The following is a 23,422-nucleotide window of genomic DNA, read 5'->3' as shown; positions in this document are numbered from 1 at the left end:
GAGCAGGCTCCATCAGTCACTATCCGACATATTACCGACGTCTGTCACGTCACACGTAATGAAAACTCAATACTACTCCAGCAACAACAGCTCAGTGTGCAGTGATGCAGCTGGCCCTCGCTCCGATTTAACAGTATGATGGATAATAGATGAGCCTATTTAAACCGGGTGAGTCTGTGCGCGCTGCTTTAGCGAGATGGCTCGTACAGCGTTGTTTTCCACTGCCGCCGTCAATAAATATACAACAAAAGACGGAGAAGGGGGCACCACTCGTTTCAATCTGCGCAGCTGAAAATTACTTATGTGCATAATTTATATCACAATTAGGATTCAACACCTGAATGAAAAAAAAAAAAAATGGGGCTGTAATTTTACACCGGGGGACTTACGAGAGGCTCCTCTCCAGACGTCCTCCTGTGGAGCCGATGATTTCTCCGAGTGTGCAGAAGGTCTGGCCCAGAAAGTCCTTGGAAGGGAGAGAAGGACAGAATTGATTGCATGACAGCGTCGAGAAACACACCAGCAGAAAGAAAGTGTTGTAAATGCTGCCCAGCCACCACATGCAGGCTTTGTGCAGTTCTTAATTTGAAACATCTCTTTGACGCAGATTCCAGAGATGGCTGATTTCACTTATTTATTTATTTATTCCCTGGAGACTTGTCCAGGGTGTTCCCCACGTCTCAGCCCAAATGACAGCTGGGATATGGTGTAAACCTGACCCTCTAGTGCAGTTGTGTCAAACAAAACATACAGTCCATCGGCCAAATCCGGCCCACGTTAAGAGTTTGAAAAGTGCAGAACCTACAAAGAACACATTAACTGCATAGCTAGCTTTTCCTATTTTTTTCACTAAGAGTCGCAAAAAATGACACAGTGCTGACTACTGCTTTTACTGAGCGAACCAGACTCACAAATGCATGAGTAGAAAATAACTCACACCGGCATAGGCCCGGGAACGCGCCATCAGACCCAGAACTAACCTGTAGGTTGCAGCAATGAGCTGAAGTTGTTGTTAAATATTTTGTAAAAAGCTACTTCATTCACTTTGAATATTTTCATAATTGCACTATAATTAAGGGAAACATACGGAAGCCTTCAGCGGCCATAGGTACGATGCATTCACATGCAATTTTTTTCAGTTTTCCCATGATAACGAATCAATTTCCTCCGTTATTTTCGAGATCTTGAGTTTTAATCTCTCGATAACAAGTTACTTATCTCAAGAGAGTTCCGTCATACATGACATGTCATGCTGACTGATGACTGATCGATACAGATTCCTTTTATCGATACTTTTCGTGCCGAATCTTTACGTCCCCGTCCAGATGGTGGCGGTAATGCACCTAAAGGTTGTTTGCCAATTGCCATAAAACGAAAGACATGACGTCACGAGACGACAAGGAAGACGCGATGGCAGAGAGACTGAAATAGTCCAAAGTGGCTTCACTTCTCCAGAAGGAGCTGGAACAGCGCAACGTGCAATTTATGCAGCATCGTAATGTCAAGCAAGAGCGACAGCGCCACCAACATGATGAAGCATTTGTTGACGATGCATTAAATACAGAGAGACCTGTGTTGATGATGTCCGGTCAATGAGTGCAGCTACTGCTAAGTCTCCGCAGAGCAGAGCTAGTGAGGATCCAGTGACAAATTTCTTGTTCTTTTTCTTGCACAAACTCTTATCTCTGGTTTAGAAACTCAATCAGATTTCTGTTGTCAAGAACAGCTACTTTTTCTAGACCAAAAATTCACCGGAGGAACTTATAAGGGAATAAAGATTCAGATCGATAAGCAGAATTGATAATCGCATTGTTATCAATAAAATCTTATCGATGCCCAACCCTACTGATGGATAACTACCATAATGTAGTAAAATAATAACCTAATGTGATCGGTCTACTGTAAGGTGAGCTGTTTGCTTTGTGCTTTCATGTTTGCTAGATAACGATAAAGTTTCTGGAGACGTGATAAGTAGCTCATTATCACTGGAAAACAGAGAAAATAACATGTATGAAAGCAGCGCTGCTTAGACCTTCCAGAGAAACAATCAGGGTTGTTGTTACTTTTAATTTATATTATAATTTTATGCTATCACGTTACTGGTCCGGCCACCTTGAGTTCAGACTTGGCTGTTTGTGGCCTCTGAACTAGAATAATTTGATGATTTCTGATGTGAGTTCTTAAAACAATAACAGGGAAACCAGCACCATAAACTACATTAATGTCTCATCCTGTTAACATGCTGTGTTTCAACACAGCATTTACTCCCAAAATCAATAAGGTTGGTAACACATATTAAAGTCATTAAAGTACCATTAAAGTCCAATGTCTCATCTTATTAAGTGCCGTTTTTAAATTAAACATCGACTTAAGGGTTTAATTCCACCATTTACATAAGCATTCATTAACTCAGCCGGGTCAAGGCCGGGGAGTCCTGCAGGGCTGCATTATTCAGCTGCCTGTTTACCGATTGATTATTCATATAAGGACCACACTGTGCATGAGGCAAACGGGAGAAAAAAAAATAGAAGGTTTCCTCCTCGTTCAGCAGATTCATCCAACAACAGATTTGACGGCACAAGAGGAAAAACATAGGGCAGCACAAATAAAAAGCAGCAGCGTTGGGACGACACAATGAAACGGTGTTTGTGGTGCGTGGGCGCGAGCAGGTGTCCGTCCCATGAATGAACTCGACTGCGTGTGTGCGGCCCCCGATCTGCAGCGGTACGCCGCCTCAAACAACAACAGATGCTCTCGCTTTGAAGTGGCCTCCTGGAAGTTGCCTTTACCTGCGCCACTGATAAAATGCAGACGGACAAAATGCAGGAGCAAGCTTTCCGGGTGGGAGCGGCTGGGGTTTGACCTTCATGATGAAATGACATGAAACAAATGATAAAAAACAAACACGACAACAATAAAGCGAATGGACCACACAGAAATAAAATAAATACAAGACTCATCTGGCGACGCTGAGATACACTGGAAGATAAAAAATGAAGTGACAGTCTTATAACCACTCACCTTCTGTTCTCCCCGAAGATAAATTTAAGAAAGAAGAAAAAACAGATGAATTTATTAAACATCATATTCATGCAGAATCACCACCGGACATTGCAGACATTTACAATAAATTGCAGTATAGATGAAAAACATGAGCCGACTGTTTTCTTTACGAGCTAAAACTAATATCTGATGATAAAAAATAAATAAAATAGATAGAATGCTATTTGAATGTCAGACTGTCTATTAACCTCCTGAGACATGAGCTATAGTTTGCTATGCATTTTTAATTTCTCCATTTCTCTCTATTTGGGATCAGTACGACCTAAGGACCTAAGCATCGTCTTAGAAAATCGAAAGTAGTTTTCGGAAAAAAAGTCTGTCCTCATGCGTGGACACAGGGATAATTTCTCTCAATAAATAATGAAGTCACCAATATATAACAAAATATAAAACTGTTTTCAGTTTTCATGTGCAAAAGCAGAATTGCAACTGATGAAATCCCAGTGTCCTCAATCGAGTACTTGCTAATTAGCTTAATTTGTCATAATCATAAATAAACAAGTTTGTTTGTTTCTGCTGAAATGTCCCCTATCGTGTTTTTACACCAATTAATATCGAGTCAGGACGCAGGGTCTCAGGAGGTTAAAATGTGTGCGTTCATGTCATGGGATTGGAAAAGGGAGCGTTGACGGTAGCCTAGCAAAACTAGCAAGCTGCTGCTAGCCCCGTGGCTACGAATAAGGTGCAAATCTAAATCGATTTTAGAGCCTAAAGATCAGGTATCAGATGTATTGATATTTCAGCACTGATCTGCACATCACTATCACTCAGTATTTTCTAAGACTCGATCATAACTGTCACAACAAACACTGCTACGCTGTGACAGTAGCGCTCTGTAACTACATCTGAAGGCTTGTGGAAGCTGTCGGCCCTGAGTCAAACCTGTTACTGTACTTACGTGTTTGGATATGTTGCAGCTTCTGGAGTCCACATTGTACCTGTGAGAAAACACAATAGGTGACAATAGTGGGAGATTGTATGAGGTTTCACATGCACACGTCCTCAGTCTTTTAGTCCTGGAACAATGATGCACCGATTCAAGCTTTTACAACTGGTGCATGTAGAGTTACTCTCTTTCATTTTTCAGTTCAGTTCTAACTTGTGTTCCTGAGTTTTGTCTAGTTTTTGCCTTTCACATTTGTGTATTTGTGTATTTGTATATGCTGTTTACCCTGCAGCCCATTTAGACATAAATTTATTTTGTTTTCCGGTGCAAAAATAGATTTTAAGCAAGTAATTCCCCAGTAAACCATTTGGGTTTGTGGTCACATTAGATAACCAAGTTTTACAAGTGTTTAAGTGCTTTTAATTTTTATTATTTGGTTATGTGGAAATTGGAGAGGGGCAACAGGTGGTTTGGTGCTCACAAATGGGGGGGGGGGATCCAGTGGGATATATATGTATATTTATTTATTTATTTATTCAAAACTGAATATAATGCATGTGCCTGTAATAACGAAAACTAAAATAAAAACTTATTACAAAAAAAGTGAGTTACTGGCCTCATGGAGGCATAAGTTTGAGCTTCGGTGAGAACCAACTGTCACCGCCTCCTGTCTTTATGCTAAGCTAAGCTAATCAATACACATCACCAACATAATCGCTTCATCGCAAACAATAAACCTGGTTCAAAAAAAGAAAAGAAAAGAAATTAAGTTTGTGCAATCAAGCGCATACTCGATTAAAGCTACACCTGAGAGGTCTTTCTCATCTATTGATTAATAGGTGAAGAGAGCACGCGGGTGTACAGATGCTAATTCAATCAGCACAGCAGTGGCTTTGGTAATTGACCTTAGTTCTTCCTCCATAATTGAACATCTCGGCATCGCCACAGAGTCTAATTTAAGCAGAAATGGGCTTATTAATTTATCCTAATAGGACAGAAATATTCTCTATTACAGGGGTCTTCAACCCGAGTCTTTTCAGACCAAGGACCCCAAACTGAGAGAGATTAAACAGGGACCCCCTACCTACTATATGTGTTCTATATTAAACTCAGCCCAGTGCTACTCATAAATATACATTATTATTATCATTTTGCATTCAATATTAAGCTTCACTAGCACTATTCAGATAGTTCACAGGTTCAAATATTCTTATATGGCTTCTCTTCTGCTAATATTTTCTGATTGGCTCAGCAGCGATGAGGGGGCGGGTCCTACTGTGTGCAGGAGGTTTAGATTGACAGGTCTCAACAGGCCTCCATTTATCCCTTTACTAAAATATGTTGGATTCATGTTAATGTGTATTTAAAGAAATTTAAATTTGTGGTGGAAAAAAAAATGTCTAATCAACCAAAGATTTTGCCTGCAGTACCTCTGCGGATCCCCTAGGGGTCATGGACCCCCAGTTGAAGACCTATGCTCTATTATTATAAAGAAAAAAGAGACTTTGTAGCCATATTTGCACATGTTTCTATATAGCATGAATGTCCAGGTTTAGAACTAAATGCACAAAACAGTTAATAAATTATTTTTAAATGTTGTGCTGTTTTTGTGTATTTTTGTCTCCATTGTGGTTTCAGTGGAGGCGAAGTGAAGCTACTCACACGTCAAACCTCAGATTCTGTTTCTCCTCAAAGAAGAAATCCAGGACAAACTTCCTGACGAAATCTGGATTGCGGGTGTTATCGATTACCTCCGTCCTGCCGAACTACGGAAACAGAGAGAACAGGGACAACTGTTGATGATGGATTCAACAGTCAGTGCATCCTATTATGCACTTATCGAGAAGAGACACACGTGAAAAATATTCATGAGATTCAGCAGCAACACATATCACCACTGAAACATTTCACGCTGAATTGGAATATAAATACGAATTCAGAAATGCGAGGGCTCCGTACCCCGAGCACCACGCCGGGCTGCTTTGCGCTGCTGTTGAGCTAAAAACTCGAGTCCCCGGAGAAATCAGGCCGCTACATTAGAGCCAGCAATCCAGCCCTGCGAGCCCGCGGAGGCCCGTTCGCCACCTCCCTCCTAGGCCCGGCCCGTCTCTCCATCACCCTGACAATCACGCCAGTAATCCCCCCGGTGGACTGCCAGCCTCGCCTCCGCGGTCCAGCCCCGACAGCACCGTGTAATGAGCTATTGATCTTGGCACTGCCTCGCCGCAGCCTCAATACCTCGACTCGTGTCTTTAGTGCCCAGTGCACATAATCCACGCCATCAGCAGCGTTCCCCGGCCTATCCATTACCGAGGCCTCGCTGGGGGAGCGCATCGGACCTCAGAAGCTACCTGTCGTATCGACCTGAAGAGAAAATCCCAAGATATTTCCTTGTGGTGTTTCTATTTTTGGCCTTTGGTTTATAATCTCACCTCAACACGATTAGTTAACTGGAGCCAGAGAGTCATGGTTGAAGGTTAAGTAATGACTTGGTTAAACAGGTGTCTGAGGGTAAATGCAGAGGTTAAACGCACTATTTGGTCTATTTCATGGCCCTCATAAGAAGAGGTGTCCACCTACCATGAGGCTTTTTATGAACATTGTGAACTGTATCTGGTTTATGGATCTCCAAAAGGAGAAAGGAGATGAACACTAGGAAAAATGGGATTGTTGTGTACCACACAATCAAAGTCAGAGCGCACTGTCTTATGTAATATACCTGCACCTTCTCATTTAGTTTTATTTCTGCTGATACTGTCCTAAAATTCAAAAATAAACTATAAAAAAAAACAACATTATGACCAGTGTTGCCACGGTTACCTTAAAAAGTCATTTGATTAGTGATTATTCCTTTAAAAAAGTAACTTGAAGGTATGAATTGGGCAAAAAGGCCTTAGTTAAATTAAGGCTAAGTTAAATAAAAAGTTACTTCCTTAGTTACATTCAGCAGCTGCCCCTCCCACCAAAATAAATACATAAATAAATAATAGCAGCATTTCCTCTTCAACGTGCAGCCAGACCAGCTTCATCAACTCTGCCCAACTTTACTGGTTTTTCTTCCCGTGTACAAACATACAAACATTCACCACAGTCAAAGAGTCGAGGCAAACGCAGTAGTGAAAACACAAACAAACAACAACAAAGAAAAGGACCAACAAAACCCCAACCTACCACCCAACAGCTCCACACAAACCCCCACCCTAGCCCCCTCCCCCCCGTGAAGACCCAGCCAGTAATCCAAAAGCTGCACTGTGCGCCCTGGGAGGCGGATTGTCGTGCTGCACCTGTATTCCCAAGACACATCATAAGGGGTGAGCGCCATGTTTTATTAAATAGCTGGAGTCTATCTCTGAAGATGTATCTCATCTTTCCACATGGAGTGTCTTAGTTAGACCTTCGGACCACATCCACACATGTCGGCACCTCTTCCATTATGTGAGAATCTGTTTTTATTTTTTTTGCAAACGTGACTCAGACCGCTAATCCAGTGGTCTTCAGCATTTTAAGCAGGGACCCCCTACCTGCTAGACATGTTCTATATTAAACGTGGCCTAGTGCTATTTATAAATATACATTATTATTAATTTTGCATTCAGTATTAAACTATTCAGATAATACACAGGTGCTAATATTACAGAATGCCTCTGGAGGACTGAATGGGCTCTCAGCCAGTTGTGGGGAACCTCATGATTGGCTCAGCAGCGATAGGGGCGGGGCCTATTGTGTACAGGAACCTTTAGTGTGGCGCTCTCTGTGAAACGTTGCGCTGATGACAAGCTCCTGTATCGGTAAAATTACTAAAATTGCTAAAATATGTTGGATTGAAGGTAATGTGTATTTAAAGAAATTTCAATTTGAAAAAAAAAAACCTGCAGTACCTCAGTGGACCCCCTAGGGGGCTCTGTTGAAGACCTATGCGCTACTCCAGTGGCTGCAAAAAGCTCATCTCTCTCCTCCCTCCATTGTTGTGGTATTACACAAATATAAAATATGAAAATAGAAACAGTAACGCTTTATATTATTAGTTACTGGAAAAAAGTGGTCAGATTAGAGCGATGAATCACCTGCATCACTGATGATGATCATCTTCCTAATAATCACTAGTGCCTCCTCTCATTCATTCCCTTTTTTTTTTTTTGAGTTGTTCCTAAAGTGTTTTTGTCCTGCTGCCATCAAATCATTACTATGAGGTAGAGGTGCCTGACTTGAAATATTTGTTGTTTTCTACAGTATCTGCACTATTTGGATTTGCACATCACACTGTTGTGGTGGTTTGTTGTCGAGGTTTTTGCAGAAATTTTGTCTCCTTGGAAATCATCATCATTTTTTATTTATTTTTTGCAATAACAGCATTTCTCAGCATTTGCTCGTGCATGCTTGAAAATGAAAGATGAAGATGGATGTCAACCCCGGAGAGACAGCATGGAGTCAGCTGACCTTGAACTTGTTCCGTTCCGCAGTGTGACCTTGGCATCGTTTATGCAGCCACCGACACGCGGACAGGAATCCAGATGAAGCTGTATACTAGCTCGGAATAATTCAAAAGGCTGGGTGATAGATGTAGTAATTCGGCTTATCCTAGTGTGCCGTTTTGTTCCGCGGACGCATTAAGAAGAAACTGGGTGGCGGATTACGACACAAACGCCTCGCACATACAAATAAGAACTGCTCGGTGGCGCCTGGGCGGGAAACGAATTCCAGGCTCGTGAGGATCCTGGATGTCCTCATCTCCGTTTGCATCGTTCTCAGTTAATCTGGTATAGAATGCAGGAACGAGATTCTTGTTGATTCCACACATGAATGGAATTGAAATAATAGTGGTGAAAATCCTGGAAAAGCCTTTTGACGGAGTATGGAAAAACTCTAGGGTTGAAAAGGTGGTGAAAACTGATTGAGTCCAAATCTATGCCCAGCTATATAGAATAAATAATTATGTTTTTGGAAATAGTAAGTAGGTTTTAGTCTCTGATTTAGATAATTGATTTCTATTATTTATTTAGGCCTGTGATAGACTGGGCCCAGTCTATCACGTGGGATGAATTTGCAAAATTGCAAGAATTAAACTGAAGACATTTTTCCAATAAAAGGAAGTGCTATTCCAAACTTGTCCATTAGGGGTCACACTGTTTTAGTAAGTGGTGTTAAGAGCCGTATATTATAGAGAGTCTGTCCAACTAGGGAATGGAGTATCTGATCTGTCCCTCTGTGCTGATTGGTTCTGAGCTGGTCACGTGTTTCATGGGCGCCATGTTAAATACATCTGACCAATATTCACCCATAGAGAAGTGGCAATAACAGAGAATAAAGTTGGATTAAAAGTTAAAATATGCCGCAGTGCTCAGCCTACGGCTCCAGATTAAAAAGAACTGGATTTATACCTGTTATGTAAGTTAAACATTTATGTCTCTTTTTGACGTTTGTTAAGATTTTATAAAGAAAAATAAAAGTGATACCATCATTAATGTGAACCTTGATCCTAAAAACGCCTTGATAATGAATGAATGAATCAATGATGTCTCCATGATGACTGTGGTAAATATATCCCCTTTTAATTGTATTAAACCTTAGGTTTCATTACAATTCAGGATACTGTATTTGTGTGGGGTTCCATTTAACCTTGGTTAGGTGTGAGTTCATTGGACAATCGAGACAATGTTATGAGACGTTTTGTAGCTGGTCATAATTTTCTGGGAATTTGGAATTTATGCACATAAATGATGATAATCAGCAGTGAATGTCAACACTACCATTTATTGCTGTGGTTCATGTACCAGTGCTGTGTGTTACCCTCCAGGTAAACTGGTTATATAAGGGAAGTCGTATCGGTCTGTGAGGAATGTGTTTGGGTGACTCCTAGCGATGAAAGATGGCACCTGCCAGCCTGCTTATAGGCACCACTTTGACCTGGTGGGTGAAGTGTTGCGTGAGTTTTGGCTACTTAATAGCCTCCACCCTACATCGCCCACCTCAGCTCCACTCATGCTCCACCTCTTTGCCAATTTGCATTAGCGAGGAGTCAGGTTGCATGAGGCGCTGCCAATATGGCATCGCTCGCTGCCAACACAGTGAGCTACAAAATCCCTCCTTAGGAATCTTATGGGTTCATCCACCTTCATGTGCAGCCAGCAGGAATAAAAAAAAAAAGCACTTGAAGCTAACCGGCCTGCCAAAGAACATGAACTTAGACGCTAACAGGACAATACAGTAGGTCACCATAACCTCCTGAGACCGTGCATCCTCATAAGGGGACAAGTTTTAGCTTTTATTGCATCTTATTCTGCTACATTTAAACCCATTGTCCTCGTTAGTGGACACTTTAGTCTGCCATCTAGTGGTAGCAAAGGGTCAATACACTAGTCAGTGAAAACATGATAGTGGCCGTTTCATCGGATTCATTCAACAGATGATCACAAGACAAAAATCTACAGTTAAAACGTATTTATTTGTGCTTATTTCCGTTTTTAGTTTTCAATAGCATTGAGCTACAACCTCGCTAATTAGCAAGTACTCTTTTGAGGACATTGGGACTTCATTGTTCACAATTCCGGTTTTGCTCAGCCATGTTCAGGTATTAAAATAAAATAAAATAAATTATATTTTAGCACACATAAATAATGAAATAATAACAGTGTCCACATATGAGGACATGGTGTTGTTTTGTTTTCCAAAAACTACTAATTCCTGTTGAAAGATGATGCTTAGTTTCTGTACTTCTTGAGTCCTATGGACCCTAAATACCTTGGAGAATTTAAAAATGCATAGCAAACAAAAGCTGTGGTCTCAGGAGGATGATGCATAAATTACAACAGGTAGTGGAGTAGTAGTAGTAGTAGCAATGTATTCTTCCAGAAGGATTTTGAATAAAATAAGCTACAGTAGCTCCATTAAATGCAAAAGTTGATTCCATTAAATGCAACTTATTTCAATTTAAATTCGTAAATAGAGTTAGATTGTCCTCTGATGATTTGTGGGGGACTGTGAGTGGACGATCACAGCCTTTCCCTGGAAAAAAATAAAAAATGGAAGCACTTGTGATCACAGAACAATGGAGTAAAACCGTCAAGTGCAGCTGGAACAGAAAGCAGGAAAAAAAATATTTAAAAAAGAGGTGCAATATAACTAAATGCACCACATAATAGGCTACATTGTGTCACACCGTCCTGATAGCGATATAATACAACATTAGCTACGAGCGATGGCTGAAATGAACCGTTTCCAAATAATTTTCCCCCTGACAAATACTCTACATTGAGCATTTACGAAATGTCAAAAGCAAACATTTGTCGGGTTTCCATCCGAGCACCATTATCTGCTCAACATGTCAGTTTGTGCGCGGGCCGGCAGCGAGATGTTTACTCCGCTGATTGCAGCGCAGCTCATGCCGTGTTTTTGATTAAGCCCTGGCACATGGAATAGAAAAGGTGTGAGGAGGTGTCTTGAAGCGAGGGCGGGGGAGGGGATGGGGGGAGCACTGACACCTGTGTTGCCTTCGACAAACGAGTAAATAAAGCGAAGGACGGCGGCAAATTAGATGTGGAGGGAAATGGAGCTGAGATTAGATGGGAACATGCGTGCCATTCCTAAAAGAAGAAAAAGAAGGGAATTCAAATTGGTAAAAATGAATGAAACGCCAAGTGACCCTGCTCTAAAAACGGCAACAGAGGACGAGACAGCGAGAAGTCAAGAGGAGCAGATGGCGCATTCTTTGACGAGGCCAAAGAATCTTCTTTTCCTCCCTGACCTGAAACTTGATGTGAATTCATTACGTCCAGCATCATAAAGTGATGAGATCCTATTTATTTATTCATTTATTCCTTAACCCTTGCTATTAATTCTCAGTTTGGGGTCAGGCTTGCATAGCTTCTTTTCACCTGATCTCATTTCACATAGTGGTGACACTCTTTTCTACAAACCAGTATTTTCTGGTGTTTTTTTCTTAATACCTCCGGCTTTTAGACCACATTCAAAGTCACAATCATAGAGAAAGCTCAAATATTGGATGTTTGCTTGACTTACCTCCCTCCATTCTTTGGTTCCCACAGCCTGCAAATACAAGACGACCACTGGGAAGGGGAAAGTAGAGGAGGAGAAGCCACATAAGGAAGCAGGGAGAAAAAGAAAAGAAAAAGAAGAAGGCATTTAATTAAAGCGGCTAGCATGATGGTTTCTACATGCTAGCACCTGCAGCAACCTGACTGACATTAAAACACTCTGCGTCGATTCCCATTATGCAGGATGGAGCTAGGGGCAAAGGCAACAATCCTGTTAGAAAAACAATTACAACACAATGAAAATATAAAAAAAAAGAAAAAAGAAACTTTAAGCATTGACTTAAAGATTCTTTTGTGTGTCATCTTAACCTCCTGAGACTTAAGCTTTAGTTTGCTATGCATTTTTAAATTTCTCCAAGGTATTTGGGATTAGCAGGACCTAAGAAGTATAAAAACTAAGCACCATCTTTCGACAGGAAGTGGTAGTTTTTGAAAAAAACAACGTCTTCATATGTGGACACACATCGTCAAACAAGTAACTGCTAATTAGCGAGGTTGTAGCTCGTTGCTATTGATAAAATTTACATTTGCAGATCATATCAAAACAGAAATGTTAATAAGCATAAATAAATAAGTTTTAACTGTAAAAAATCAGATGAAACACCTACCGACTAGTGTATTGATCCTTTGCTACCACTAGATGGCAGACTAAAGTGTCCACTAATGAGGACAACGGGTTTAAATGAAGCAGAATAAGCTGCAATAAAACCTAAAACTAGATGTCCCCATATGAGGACGCAGGGTCTCAGGAGGTTAATGTGGGAACGTAAAGAAAAGCAAAATTACATTTTGTATTAAAAAGGCTTTCAGTGCCACATGATATTAAAATGATGAAGAGCACATTCATGCACTGTATGTTTTCTCGGGTCTATTCTCACTTTTGTGCAGGGTATATTTGAGTGGGAGTAATCACACAGCACATTTCATGCCTTGCAGGTACGCGATCACCTTCAGCCAGGCCTCTCTCTGGTTGTCAACATGTAGAATTAGCCAAAATTGCACCGTAAAACGTCACCTTTTACAGTCGTCCTTCAAATATTAAATAAATCCACATTCTATGACGTTTCCGTAACATTCGTCTGTGTTTAGTGTCCGTTGTTGAGTTGTGTCTAATGTTCAGTTTAAGTTGGAACCGTGTGACGAAAGGTCGTGATTCAACTGTAGGAAACACATTGGTGCCACAAGCTAAATCCTCCATAATGATCAGTTATTCAGCCCACTGACTGAAATGGGGTTTACAGAATAGTGTCCATACAACACAATACAATGCAATAGTGAGGAAAATCCATTGTACGAGGGTAGGACCCAAACACAGGAGGAGGACGAGGGGCGTCAGGAGAAGGAAACTTTAATGAGACCTGCTAAATCAGGAACGAAACACAAATCCAAAACAGATGAAGCATGAGGAACTGAACTGGAACGTAAACAGAGCCAACTCCACAGAAGGGAAAGGCTTTGCAAGTACCTGCAGCTAGACACTGCACTTTATTTCTTGCTATAAGCCCATCAGTATAACCCAAAGCATTTTCTTGCACTTCTACTTTAGCTTTGCACAATTTAACATGCAATGCACTGGATTTACCTTAAACCAAACTTAGGACTTAGCAAAATACTTAGAGCCATTCAATTACCGTACCGAGTTGTAGCAGCTATAATGTTTGGCAATCGTGATATTTCAGTCTGCAGGTGCACGAGTCAAGAAATCATGAAAGTCTTTTGGATTTGTGCTCGGTGGACCGTGAACGCCACAACAGTCCATCCCATAGTAGCTTTCCCTTTAAAACCTGCTAATAGGATAAGTCAAATTTGCTCAGATAAAGGCCAGTAGAGAGCATGGACTACACCACAACATTTGTAATTAATCCTCTCGGCGAAAGTCCAAAGTTCTCGTATAAATCCTTATAAAGTCCAAATAAAAATTTTTAGACTGATATTTGGCTTTTTAATCAGGTTTTATTCTGTAAGCATACAAAGACAAAAAAAAATCGAATCGGTAAAAACTGAAAAAGAATAACTAACTAGAATAAATAAGAAAATTGTGCAGTGTGGATGAAAAAAAACGAACATATTACACGATACGTTAGGTTACGTACGTTACATAGAGAGAGGGTTAGGAAGTTTATGGCAGAGTTGGAGGATCAGAACATTTCTGGGGTAGAGAACACAAGGTACGAGCTCCTCTCTCCACAATACATTAACTTTGACAAATTTTACAAATTTTATTCACACGCCACCATTTAAAGCAGCTTTATTTTTTAAAGCTTTTAATAGGGCGCCTTGTTGCTCACAAATAATAATATTCTCAACACACAACAACATATAAACAGACATTGCAAAAAAGATAATCCCAGTATTCTGGTTATATTTGATTAGCTGGTACAGTCAATACAATAACAGATCTAATAATATAATCAGTGAGTTCAACAAACACTGATAGGAGTTGAATTTTTAGTGTTTTCTCGAATATTATTAAATTCAATAACTAATTTCAGATCTGTGGTCTTCTGCACTCAATACTAAAGCTAGTGCATCTTTGCCTTTATTTTTTCCCAGTGATTTTGTTTTTGTTCTGGGAAAGGTTCATTGGACTAAATCCAGATGCATGGTGCTCATGTGATCTAGGACATGGGTCTTCAACGTTTTTCAGGCAAAGGACCCCCAAACTGATGGAGAGATTAAGTAGAGACCCCCTACCTACTATATGTGTTCTATATTTGTTGGATTCATGTTAATGTGTATTAAAAGAAATTTAAATTTATGGGGGGAAATTAAAATATATATAAAAAAATGTCTAAGCAATGAAAGATTTTGCCCTGCAGTACCTCCATGGACCCACTAGGGGTTGTGGCCCCTTTGTTGAAGACCTATGATCTAGGACAATAAGTAAGATGATGAAAGTGCTTATGGATCTCCAGGGAAGGATTTTTTAATTTTGTTTTTAAGAAGACTCTGATCGTCCGATACTGAATATTGAAAAATTGGTATCGGTTCCGGAGGCAAAACAAAAAACTTAAGCCACAACCCTAGCTTATATTTTGGAAGTCGTGAGCAATTCTACTGCTGGCAAATCCAACACAACAGGAGTACTGCTGTGCTGTTTCGTTATTCTGGCATCATTTGATATTATTTGCTCAGTTTGGGCTCTTTTTCCAGGGAGCGCTGCAACCTTAATAAAGCTTTTAGTGTTGCTTTGTTCTCTTGGTATTGTTTAAAACGAGAGGACTCTATGAGTGTGTGTGCATTGTGTGCTGCTTAAAAAGTCCCAGTGTGGTTTGAGGCCAAATGCTGTGGCGCGTACAAGAGCAGAAATATGCAATAACAGAAGCAACCCAATTATAACCCACACATTTATCATGTTGTCATGGTGGGCTAAATTATACGCGTGTCCATGCATAAGCAAACAATGCTCACCGGGGGCCCTCACAGGATGTGTTAATAATTGGTCAAGAGTTGCTGTTTGTGTCTAGACGTCCGCCATCATCCACTTTGCGCATCTCTGAAGTTTGGACATTAGCTCTAATGAACTTCAGACTGTCTGGACCGGCAGACGATTAAAACCACATTTTCCCTCCTAATGAGCAATTAACAGAGGCGAGATAAGAGAGGAAGGGGAGCAGGCAGTGGACCTTTAAGGCAGAAGAAAACAATCTTTTCCGTGTCAGACCGTTAACCGTACAGAGAGCACGCACCGCCGTTTAAATGGCTTATGTAAATCAGAGTAATACAAGTTAATCAGTTCGTGAATAGAACGTTACCCCTCGATTGAATTAGAAGTAAACAGTGCAGGCAAATAAACACCAGGGGTTCAATCTGTTCGTGGTCATACCACTAAACTGAATAAAATGATGCTCGAGGGACAGGCTGTGCTGCTTTTGCGAAAGCTTGATCTTTCCCGATGGGCGCAGGGTTAGAGAAGACTGATCCACGGTAGAGGCCGCGTCCGAAGAACCTGACTGATTGCTTGCTTTATGGAAAGTGACTCAGAGGGGAAGGAGCCCATCTGGTGAGCCACATAGTCGCCAAATCACAAGGCAATCCCATATCAATGTGAAACGCACTCCCTGCTACGACTACTGACGATGCTGCAGGACGGAAACTCTGTGCGGAGGAAGGGGGGGGACTCTGAACATGAATCACAAACCATATTAAGTTCTCACGGCCTAGAAGTTTATAGAAAAGAGTGTGCTACACACAAAAAAAACAGATTTTGAGGGACATCTTTGTATAGGAGACACCCACTGCCACTGTATTGTTCGAATGCCTCCACTAGACATCCAGGACTGAGGATGAAACACTTGATTGGCTGATTCAAGATTTGCCAGTGTTTCTAAAATGCACCATCTCAGCCACAACATTATGACCACCGACAGGAGAAGTTTGGACCTGGTCTTCATTTGGTGGATGTTAGACATGTGGCCCTCACCTAGACCAGACCAGGCACCCTTTGACCTTTGTACTTTGCGCCATTATTTATTTATTTTTGGTGACGAATCAAGTTGATAGTATCACACGACGATCTCCTGCTACCACCTCGCCAAACATGCATTTTGCATAATTTACAAATTTCTGTCTGATTTCATTTTCCAGAATAAAGTACTTATAGCAGATATGTTAAAATGTCTGATTTTGGTTCTTCTTCTTCTTCTTCTTCTTCTTCTACTACGATTTATGGCTGCTTTGATGGTAGCCAACCACCATTAAAACAGAAGAACAATGGGAAGTGCATCATCTTTGCAAGCTAACCTCCACTACAACAGAAGAGGAAGAAGATGTTTTGACGCTACAGGGACAAAACAGATCAGCCTTGGCTGAAGCCCGATATCGAGCAGATTATTTTAGAAATGCCTGAATCAGCCCTGATACCAAACGGGATAGCTGCTGGAGGACAATAAATTTTCTGACTTAATATGCACTTAACATTTTTCTTTATTGTTGCGGAGTGAATGTACTCTGGATACTGTGCAGCCTGACACAGACACACACACAAAACGCTTTAGGAACAACTCAAAAAACAGCACAAGGTGTTGACCTGGCTTCCAAATTCAATAGATCCCAAACTCCTCTCAACCCACAGGACCCAAAGGACCCCCCACTAACAACATTTGAGATTGCCATCATTACTTATGATGGAGTACGACTGAAAATCCAACCACAAAAAAAGCATAACACTCTCATTATGGCAAAAAACTCCACACAAATATGTGAACATTAGGGTTGCCATTTAGTCAAATACCACAATACTGGTACAAAGTCAGTGCCAAATTTAATAACACGTGCTGCACTTGTTTTTCTCTAGTGCCATAGGTACCGTGGAGGCTGTAGAGATTCTGTACAATACAACCTCACGTGGGCTGGAGGGGGCAAGTGCAGCGCCTCCACCAACACCTCCACTATGATAAAGAGTCTTATGTGGAAACATTTAGCATTTAGAGTCAACACACTGAGGTAGAAGCTTGGACGGAACAGATATCTCTGCCTGAACGACAAGGGACACTCTTTTTAGGACAATGGCCATGTCTTAGCCAGAGAAGAGGAGTAAAGAAAGTCATCTACAATGTGTAAAAGCAGAGAGAAGGTGGGCCGAGACACCACTAACCAACCATTTACACAGCGATACAATCTTTTCGCAAAGAGTTTCACAGAAGCTCACACCTTGCGTTTCTGGCCATTAATGAGTCATTTCATCTCATTCAATTTCATTCAAAAAGATTAGTCCCAACAGCCTCTAAAAGGTGTCTATCGACCAGACAAATACCCCAAGGCAAAAGTAAAAATATGCACAGGGTAACAGACATTGACTAGCTCTGAGTGTCTGACCTTAAGCTCCCAAGTCATTAATATTCCTTAGCTTAACATCCTTAGTTTGACATGTCTGTGCTGGAGAGGAGAGTCGCTAAAAGCTGGATGTTTCAGTAATGTCTCGAAACACAGAAACACTTGACTAACAGTAGATGGGACACAGCAACCTGACGGGCGGTCCTCGTCTACTGTTTAATCTGAAATTTATTGCAGAAAACTCCACTTAGCAGAGACATGATGCAGGAAATGAAAGCAGTCTTTTCATGTGGCTTCATGTTTTGAGGCTTTCTGACGTCATTCAGCCTTGACTCTGATCCAGAGCGCCTCCCTGCAGCGATGTTGTGGGAAACATACTTTTTTAGTACTCTTCTACTTCACTCACCAAGTGAAAGCTCGGGCAGTTGATCTTCTTTGCGCACTGATGTGGAGTAGCAGGGAACATTCACAAACGGGTCAAAGATCCGATCCGTCTTCATTTCTCGAGGTTTGAAGCAGCGTCGCATTCTGTCGACCGCGAAGACAAGCGACGGGTGCACAAACCAACCTGAGTCTGTCCCAGAATCCCAGATAATGATCGAAATGTTTTAAAATGTGCTCTGGTCCACTCGCTGTCCCCACAGCCCGACTTTGACAGCAGACAAGTTACATTCCAACTTCAAGATGAGTGTCTCCTTTAATCTTAAAGGTGCAGGTGGTAATGTCAGCATTTTAATGTCCCGATACTGATAATTTATTATTGAGTATTGGTCGATCCAAGTCTAGATCTGATCTTAAATGAGTTAAAGTTCCTCCCCTGTAGATTCCTAAAGTCTTTCCTTCCTTGTATTCTCCTGTTTTTTTCCTCCCTCTCATACGCCATCATGTCGACAACGTCATCATTACACATTAAAGTGTAAACTGGAACGCTGCGAAGTAAACAATGGACAGCATGGTGTGTCCCATGCCTCCCGCTCATTGTGTCGTTTATCAGGAGGTTTTTTTTTTTTTTTAACGCTTTCAGTTTGTTGATGACCTGCCCAGTGGACCAGTCAAATCCTTGCTTTTTCAAAAGGTTGCTGATATTTGAATAAATCACTGTGTAAATCACTGCACAGAGCCCAATATCTGCCTCCAAATCTCCTCTTCTCCTTGGATGCAAAGCAGCTTGTGGATCTCAGAAAGCTGCCAGTGTGCTACCTTAATCAATAAAAAAGGTGTGCCACATCGCTACACAAGCTGTACATAAACACAGTCGCACATGCATTCCCCAATTTGTTTGATTGAAAAAAATAGACGAAAATCTCTGCCCTTCAGATATTGGTCTCTTATGGGAGACCTAAACTTTGCTTTGTTTTTGAGATACTCACATCCCTGGAGCTTCTACAGTGACACAATTTGACAGGCTGTCCAGTGACAAAATCAGAATGTGACTGTCAAAACTAACTGGCTCTAGAAAACCTGTCTTCTCTCCTCCAGATATGTTCTGGTCATTAAACACCATAACCTCCCGAACTCTCTCTGGAATATTTTTCTCATCAACGCTGTCCCCAGGAAATGTTTCTCTTATTTTAAATACAGTGATGTTGTTGTTTATGCAGCCTTTGCCTGAGTGGGCTTTTTGGTATACCCAAATGTACCCGAACTTATTGCACTTAACCCTATTGCACATTTCAAGTAGAGCAACCAGACATCAGGCTTTTACTGCCTTACTGGTTGGTTCCATGGTTACAGGACTGGGCTGATCTGAGCCTCTGCTTCAGATGGGATAGGGATTATTTTGGGATAGGGAATTACAACTCTTGAATATTTTTTATAAATTCCTGCCTCGTGTGGTCTTGTAGATTTCATCAATGCAAATAATTCTATTAAAAAACTCATGATTTGATTAAAGTTATCTGTTCGATTTACAATTTGTGTAATTTAAATAGCCTAAATTTAGTTTAACATTATAGTAATAATATAAGTTAAAATCAAGATAAAAAATACACTTTGCACTCAAAAAATTTAAATATTGAGCACACCAAGTTTCAACAAAGATACATTCGGAACAAGGCAAGAGCCATGGACACGGCCATCTAGTTTTCTTCTGTAACTGTAACTCAGGTGTGACATCATTACTAGCGCCGGCTTCCAATCTCCGGAGTAAATGGAACACACCATTAAAGGTGGCTGGACTGAGGAATTCCTTTATAGGTGGAGGAAGATCATTCTATATATTTCAACCCTCAAACAAGAGGACATTTTGTCCAGAGGAGGTTCTTCTGGACGGCAACTCACATTCCTGTTAACAGAGTCCCTAGAGACTTGGTTTGAGTTAGTGGCTGATCTTTGACTTTTTGTGAGAAATGAATAAGAGCTGAATTCAACATCCTCACAGCGGATTAAATTGCCCCAAATTAAATCGTTTAGAGTTTTTTTTTTCCAAATGTTGTAGCTAATAACAGCTATAATACAAAGAGCAAGGGTGCATTGGCCTTTTAAATAATCCACTACATATGTACCAGTACATATTTAATCATATAAAAGTGTGTTTACAACAGATTTCTGCAGGATTTAAATAACATAACCCCCACCAAGCATATCCTGTGGGAGACATTTCACTGTCAATATTACAGTGCCTGTCCCATCGGTGTGTTGAGTCTAATTGAAAATGGCAGAGAGTACTTTCGGACTCATCCGGCTAATGCCGAGCGAGCTGACAGCAACAGTCACCTGCGTCAAGGTTTTTCTTTTTTTTTTATCCCCCCAATCTTGCTGCCTACCTCCTGGATTTTCACTGCAGGAGAATATAATCAGAGACGAGGCAGAGAGTGGACAAGATGCCACAGGCTCTTAGTTATAAGCTGAGGAGAGCACAAGTGGCTGGCTGGAAGGTGGCGGTTCGAGTGGTGGGGGAGACGTGAGGTCGTGGGTGGGGTGGGGAAGGAAAAAAAAAAAAGAAAGGACCGGCGGAGGGACAGAAATGTAATATTAAAAAAAGGGGGGATGTTTGAGGGGGGAAGGGAAGCAGAAGCGGAGATGAGATGGATAAGATGATTGTTAGCTGAGTAGATTTCAGCGGCAGAGGAAAGGAGGGCAGGTCTCACTGGATTGGCTGTCAGAAATTCCTCTCACACACCCCTCGTATGCCAATTTAGATGAGGCCGGGTGGTCACGCATCCCCGCAAATCCACTGATCTGCTGCCAGGAAAGGGATGAGTTGAAACCTTAGGAAGCTAATTCTTGAACCTGAGTGCAGCGGCTATGACAAAGCCGCTCAGCTGGAAGTCAATGAAGGGAGATTTTGTTCTGCCTGCTTATTAGTCATAATCACAAAGTGCCAATGAAATAGCAAAGAACAACCCATAGCCCTTCACTGAGATGACAGGAATTACCCAGTTCTCAAGAAATCCCGGAGAAATGGCAGTGATATATTTAACAGCCGCGTTGCCTTTTCCCAATTTTTTTTTTTTTTTTTTTTTGCAAAATAAAAGAGATAATTCTGAATTTTATTTTCAGAAATATCCATTGAAAAGTATTTTGGGAATGAGCTGTGACTTTCGTAAAGTCTTGTTTCGCGATAATTCTTGTGACATGAGACTTTACTCTGAGGAAGATGGACTTCAGTTCATCAGACTGCAGTTCATCAAGTGGCCACTTGAGGCTCCAAAAGCAAATCCCCATAGACCACCATGTTAAAAAGTCCAACTTTACAGCATTATTAAACATGTTTCCAGCCTGGTACAAAAAACACGATTTCACCATTTATGACAACTGTTTATTTATTTATTTTTTTTATTGAGGTTTAACATTCTGCATAATTAAGGATGTCCCCACTTCGAGTGACAGGAGTTAGCCTGAGCTAACAGGTAGTGGAGAGTTGGGTGGACGGGTCATGTCCATATTTGGAACATTCGCGGCCACGGGCTCCACCCACTTCAAGCTTAATTTTCAAGGTTCAGAATCTAATGGGTGACGTCACGATGGGTTTGTCCGTAGTATAAACAGTCAATGCTTCAAATGAACTGGTCACATGACCCCCTGCATCATCTCTGGTGACGCCGTTGACGTGGGAAGCGAAAGAAGTGTTTCCATTGCACTTTTACAATACACTTTTATATACGATACGTCTGGAAAACCACCTCATGAGAGGATAAAAATGTTGTGGCTTTAGATATTTGAGAGTTTGTTGTTTTCCAATTATAGCCGTTGAGCCAGTAGTGCTGCCAGAGCTGTGAACTATGAAGCTACCTGGATGTGTAACGTCTTGAATAAACTGCCTTTCTTTTGTGTTTTTGGATACTAACCATGACCTGGATGACTGAGAGCCTTCACAGACAGATAACATGGAGTAGTCAGACTGATTCTAGTAAAATAATAAATCAGCTTCATGTTATTTCACTGTCAATTTAATTTAAAAATATAAAGTTATTATTAGACTTCATGGATATTTAGATATTTAATATTTAGGGCTACAAGTATCATACAAATACAATCTGTTGCTATGAAGCTTATGCTAATATTCGCTTAGAAGTGCACAGGTTAATTTTAGATGATCATCGGGGGTTTAATTGATTTCTCTCTTTATCATAGTAATTTATCAAACGCCACACACCCATACTGAGCTAAAAGTTTTTTTTTATTTATTTTTTTAAACGCTCATACACGTTGGGTGAGGGGTGGACGACCACGAACGTCTGAATCGACGGGGGGGGGGGGGGCGTTCGCTCTTTCCTTAGATCTCATTAGGAGACCTCGGGGGTAATTAGAGACCAGTGACCTTTATTTTGAAGGTATGACTCAGGCCTCGCCTTCATTCACGCTGCCACCGAGCCTGTATTGAATTATAATTGACCCACCTATAGGAGTCAAACTTGGCTACATGAGCATAACGTAGCATGCAATGGATGAGGAACATATAACACGTATGCTTTTTGGAGATAACAGATGTTCTGCTTTGCATCCTTCTACTTTTAAAAGCGCTTTTCACAAACTTTCGATGTAAAATGTATTTTTTTTTCTCTCATAATTTGCTTCTCTCATAAAAAGTAACTGGATTCTTCATCAAAATATTTCTATAAATTTATAATCCTCCAGCAGATCCTTAAGCGAGCAGCTAACTCTCAAAAGTTAAGCCATACCTGCAGCGCTATAACAAAACATTAACTCCTACCCGCCGATGAGTCACAATCCTCAAGCAGCTACAACAAAATGAATGTGCAGGAAGTATCACACGCTGCACTGAAGGCAACAAATGAGTCACTAAATGGCAAAGAGCGGTCGCGAAGGCTGATCATGATTGATTCAATAATTGATTTTACTTGTAAATACTCTTGGACCAGTGGGAGAAGGGAGGCTGTCTGTCCTCCCGATTCTAATGGAGTGAAGCACCCGGAGACCGTCAGTCCTCTACTGGCAGATGATGTTACATAAGAGAAGTGGGATGTTCGGTATGGGAGATGGAGGTAGATAAATCTTATGTGTAGCTTCAGGAGATGTACAGTGAGAATAAAAGCTAAAAAAAAAAAAAAAAAAAGCGTCCTTTTTCAATTTTCTGAGAAACTGAGATCTGAAACCAGGATGATATGTCCAAATTGGATCGGATATGGAGCTGGAAGTGTTGCTTTTGAAGCACATAAAGGTCACTTCAGTGACATGAAAGCCT

At 41.0% G+C, this 23,422-nt stretch overlaps 1 protein-coding gene across 1 annotated transcript in view; it reads right to left on the bottom strand.

Moving 5' to 3' along the window:
- LOC124995876 (copine-9-like) overlaps window positions 1-23,422 on the bottom strand; it is an 85,584-nt gene that overhangs the window by 45,501 nt on the left and 16,661 nt on the right. The window contains 4 exon segments of the mRNA XM_047568613.1: window positions 390-470; window positions 3,963-4,001; window positions 5,612-5,715; window positions 11,966-12,012. Coding sequence (XP_047424569.1) covers window positions 390-470; window positions 3,963-4,001; window positions 5,612-5,715; window positions 11,966-12,012 — 271 coding nt within the window.

Source organism: Mugil cephalus, chromosome 1, assembly GCF_022458985.1.
Source record: "Mugil cephalus isolate CIBA_MC_2020 chromosome 1, CIBA_Mcephalus_1.1, whole genome shotgun sequence".
Lineage (NCBI taxonomy): Eukaryota > Metazoa > Chordata > Actinopteri > Mugiliformes > Mugilidae > Mugil > Mugil cephalus.
This window is presented reverse-complemented; position numbering and strand designations above follow the sequence as displayed.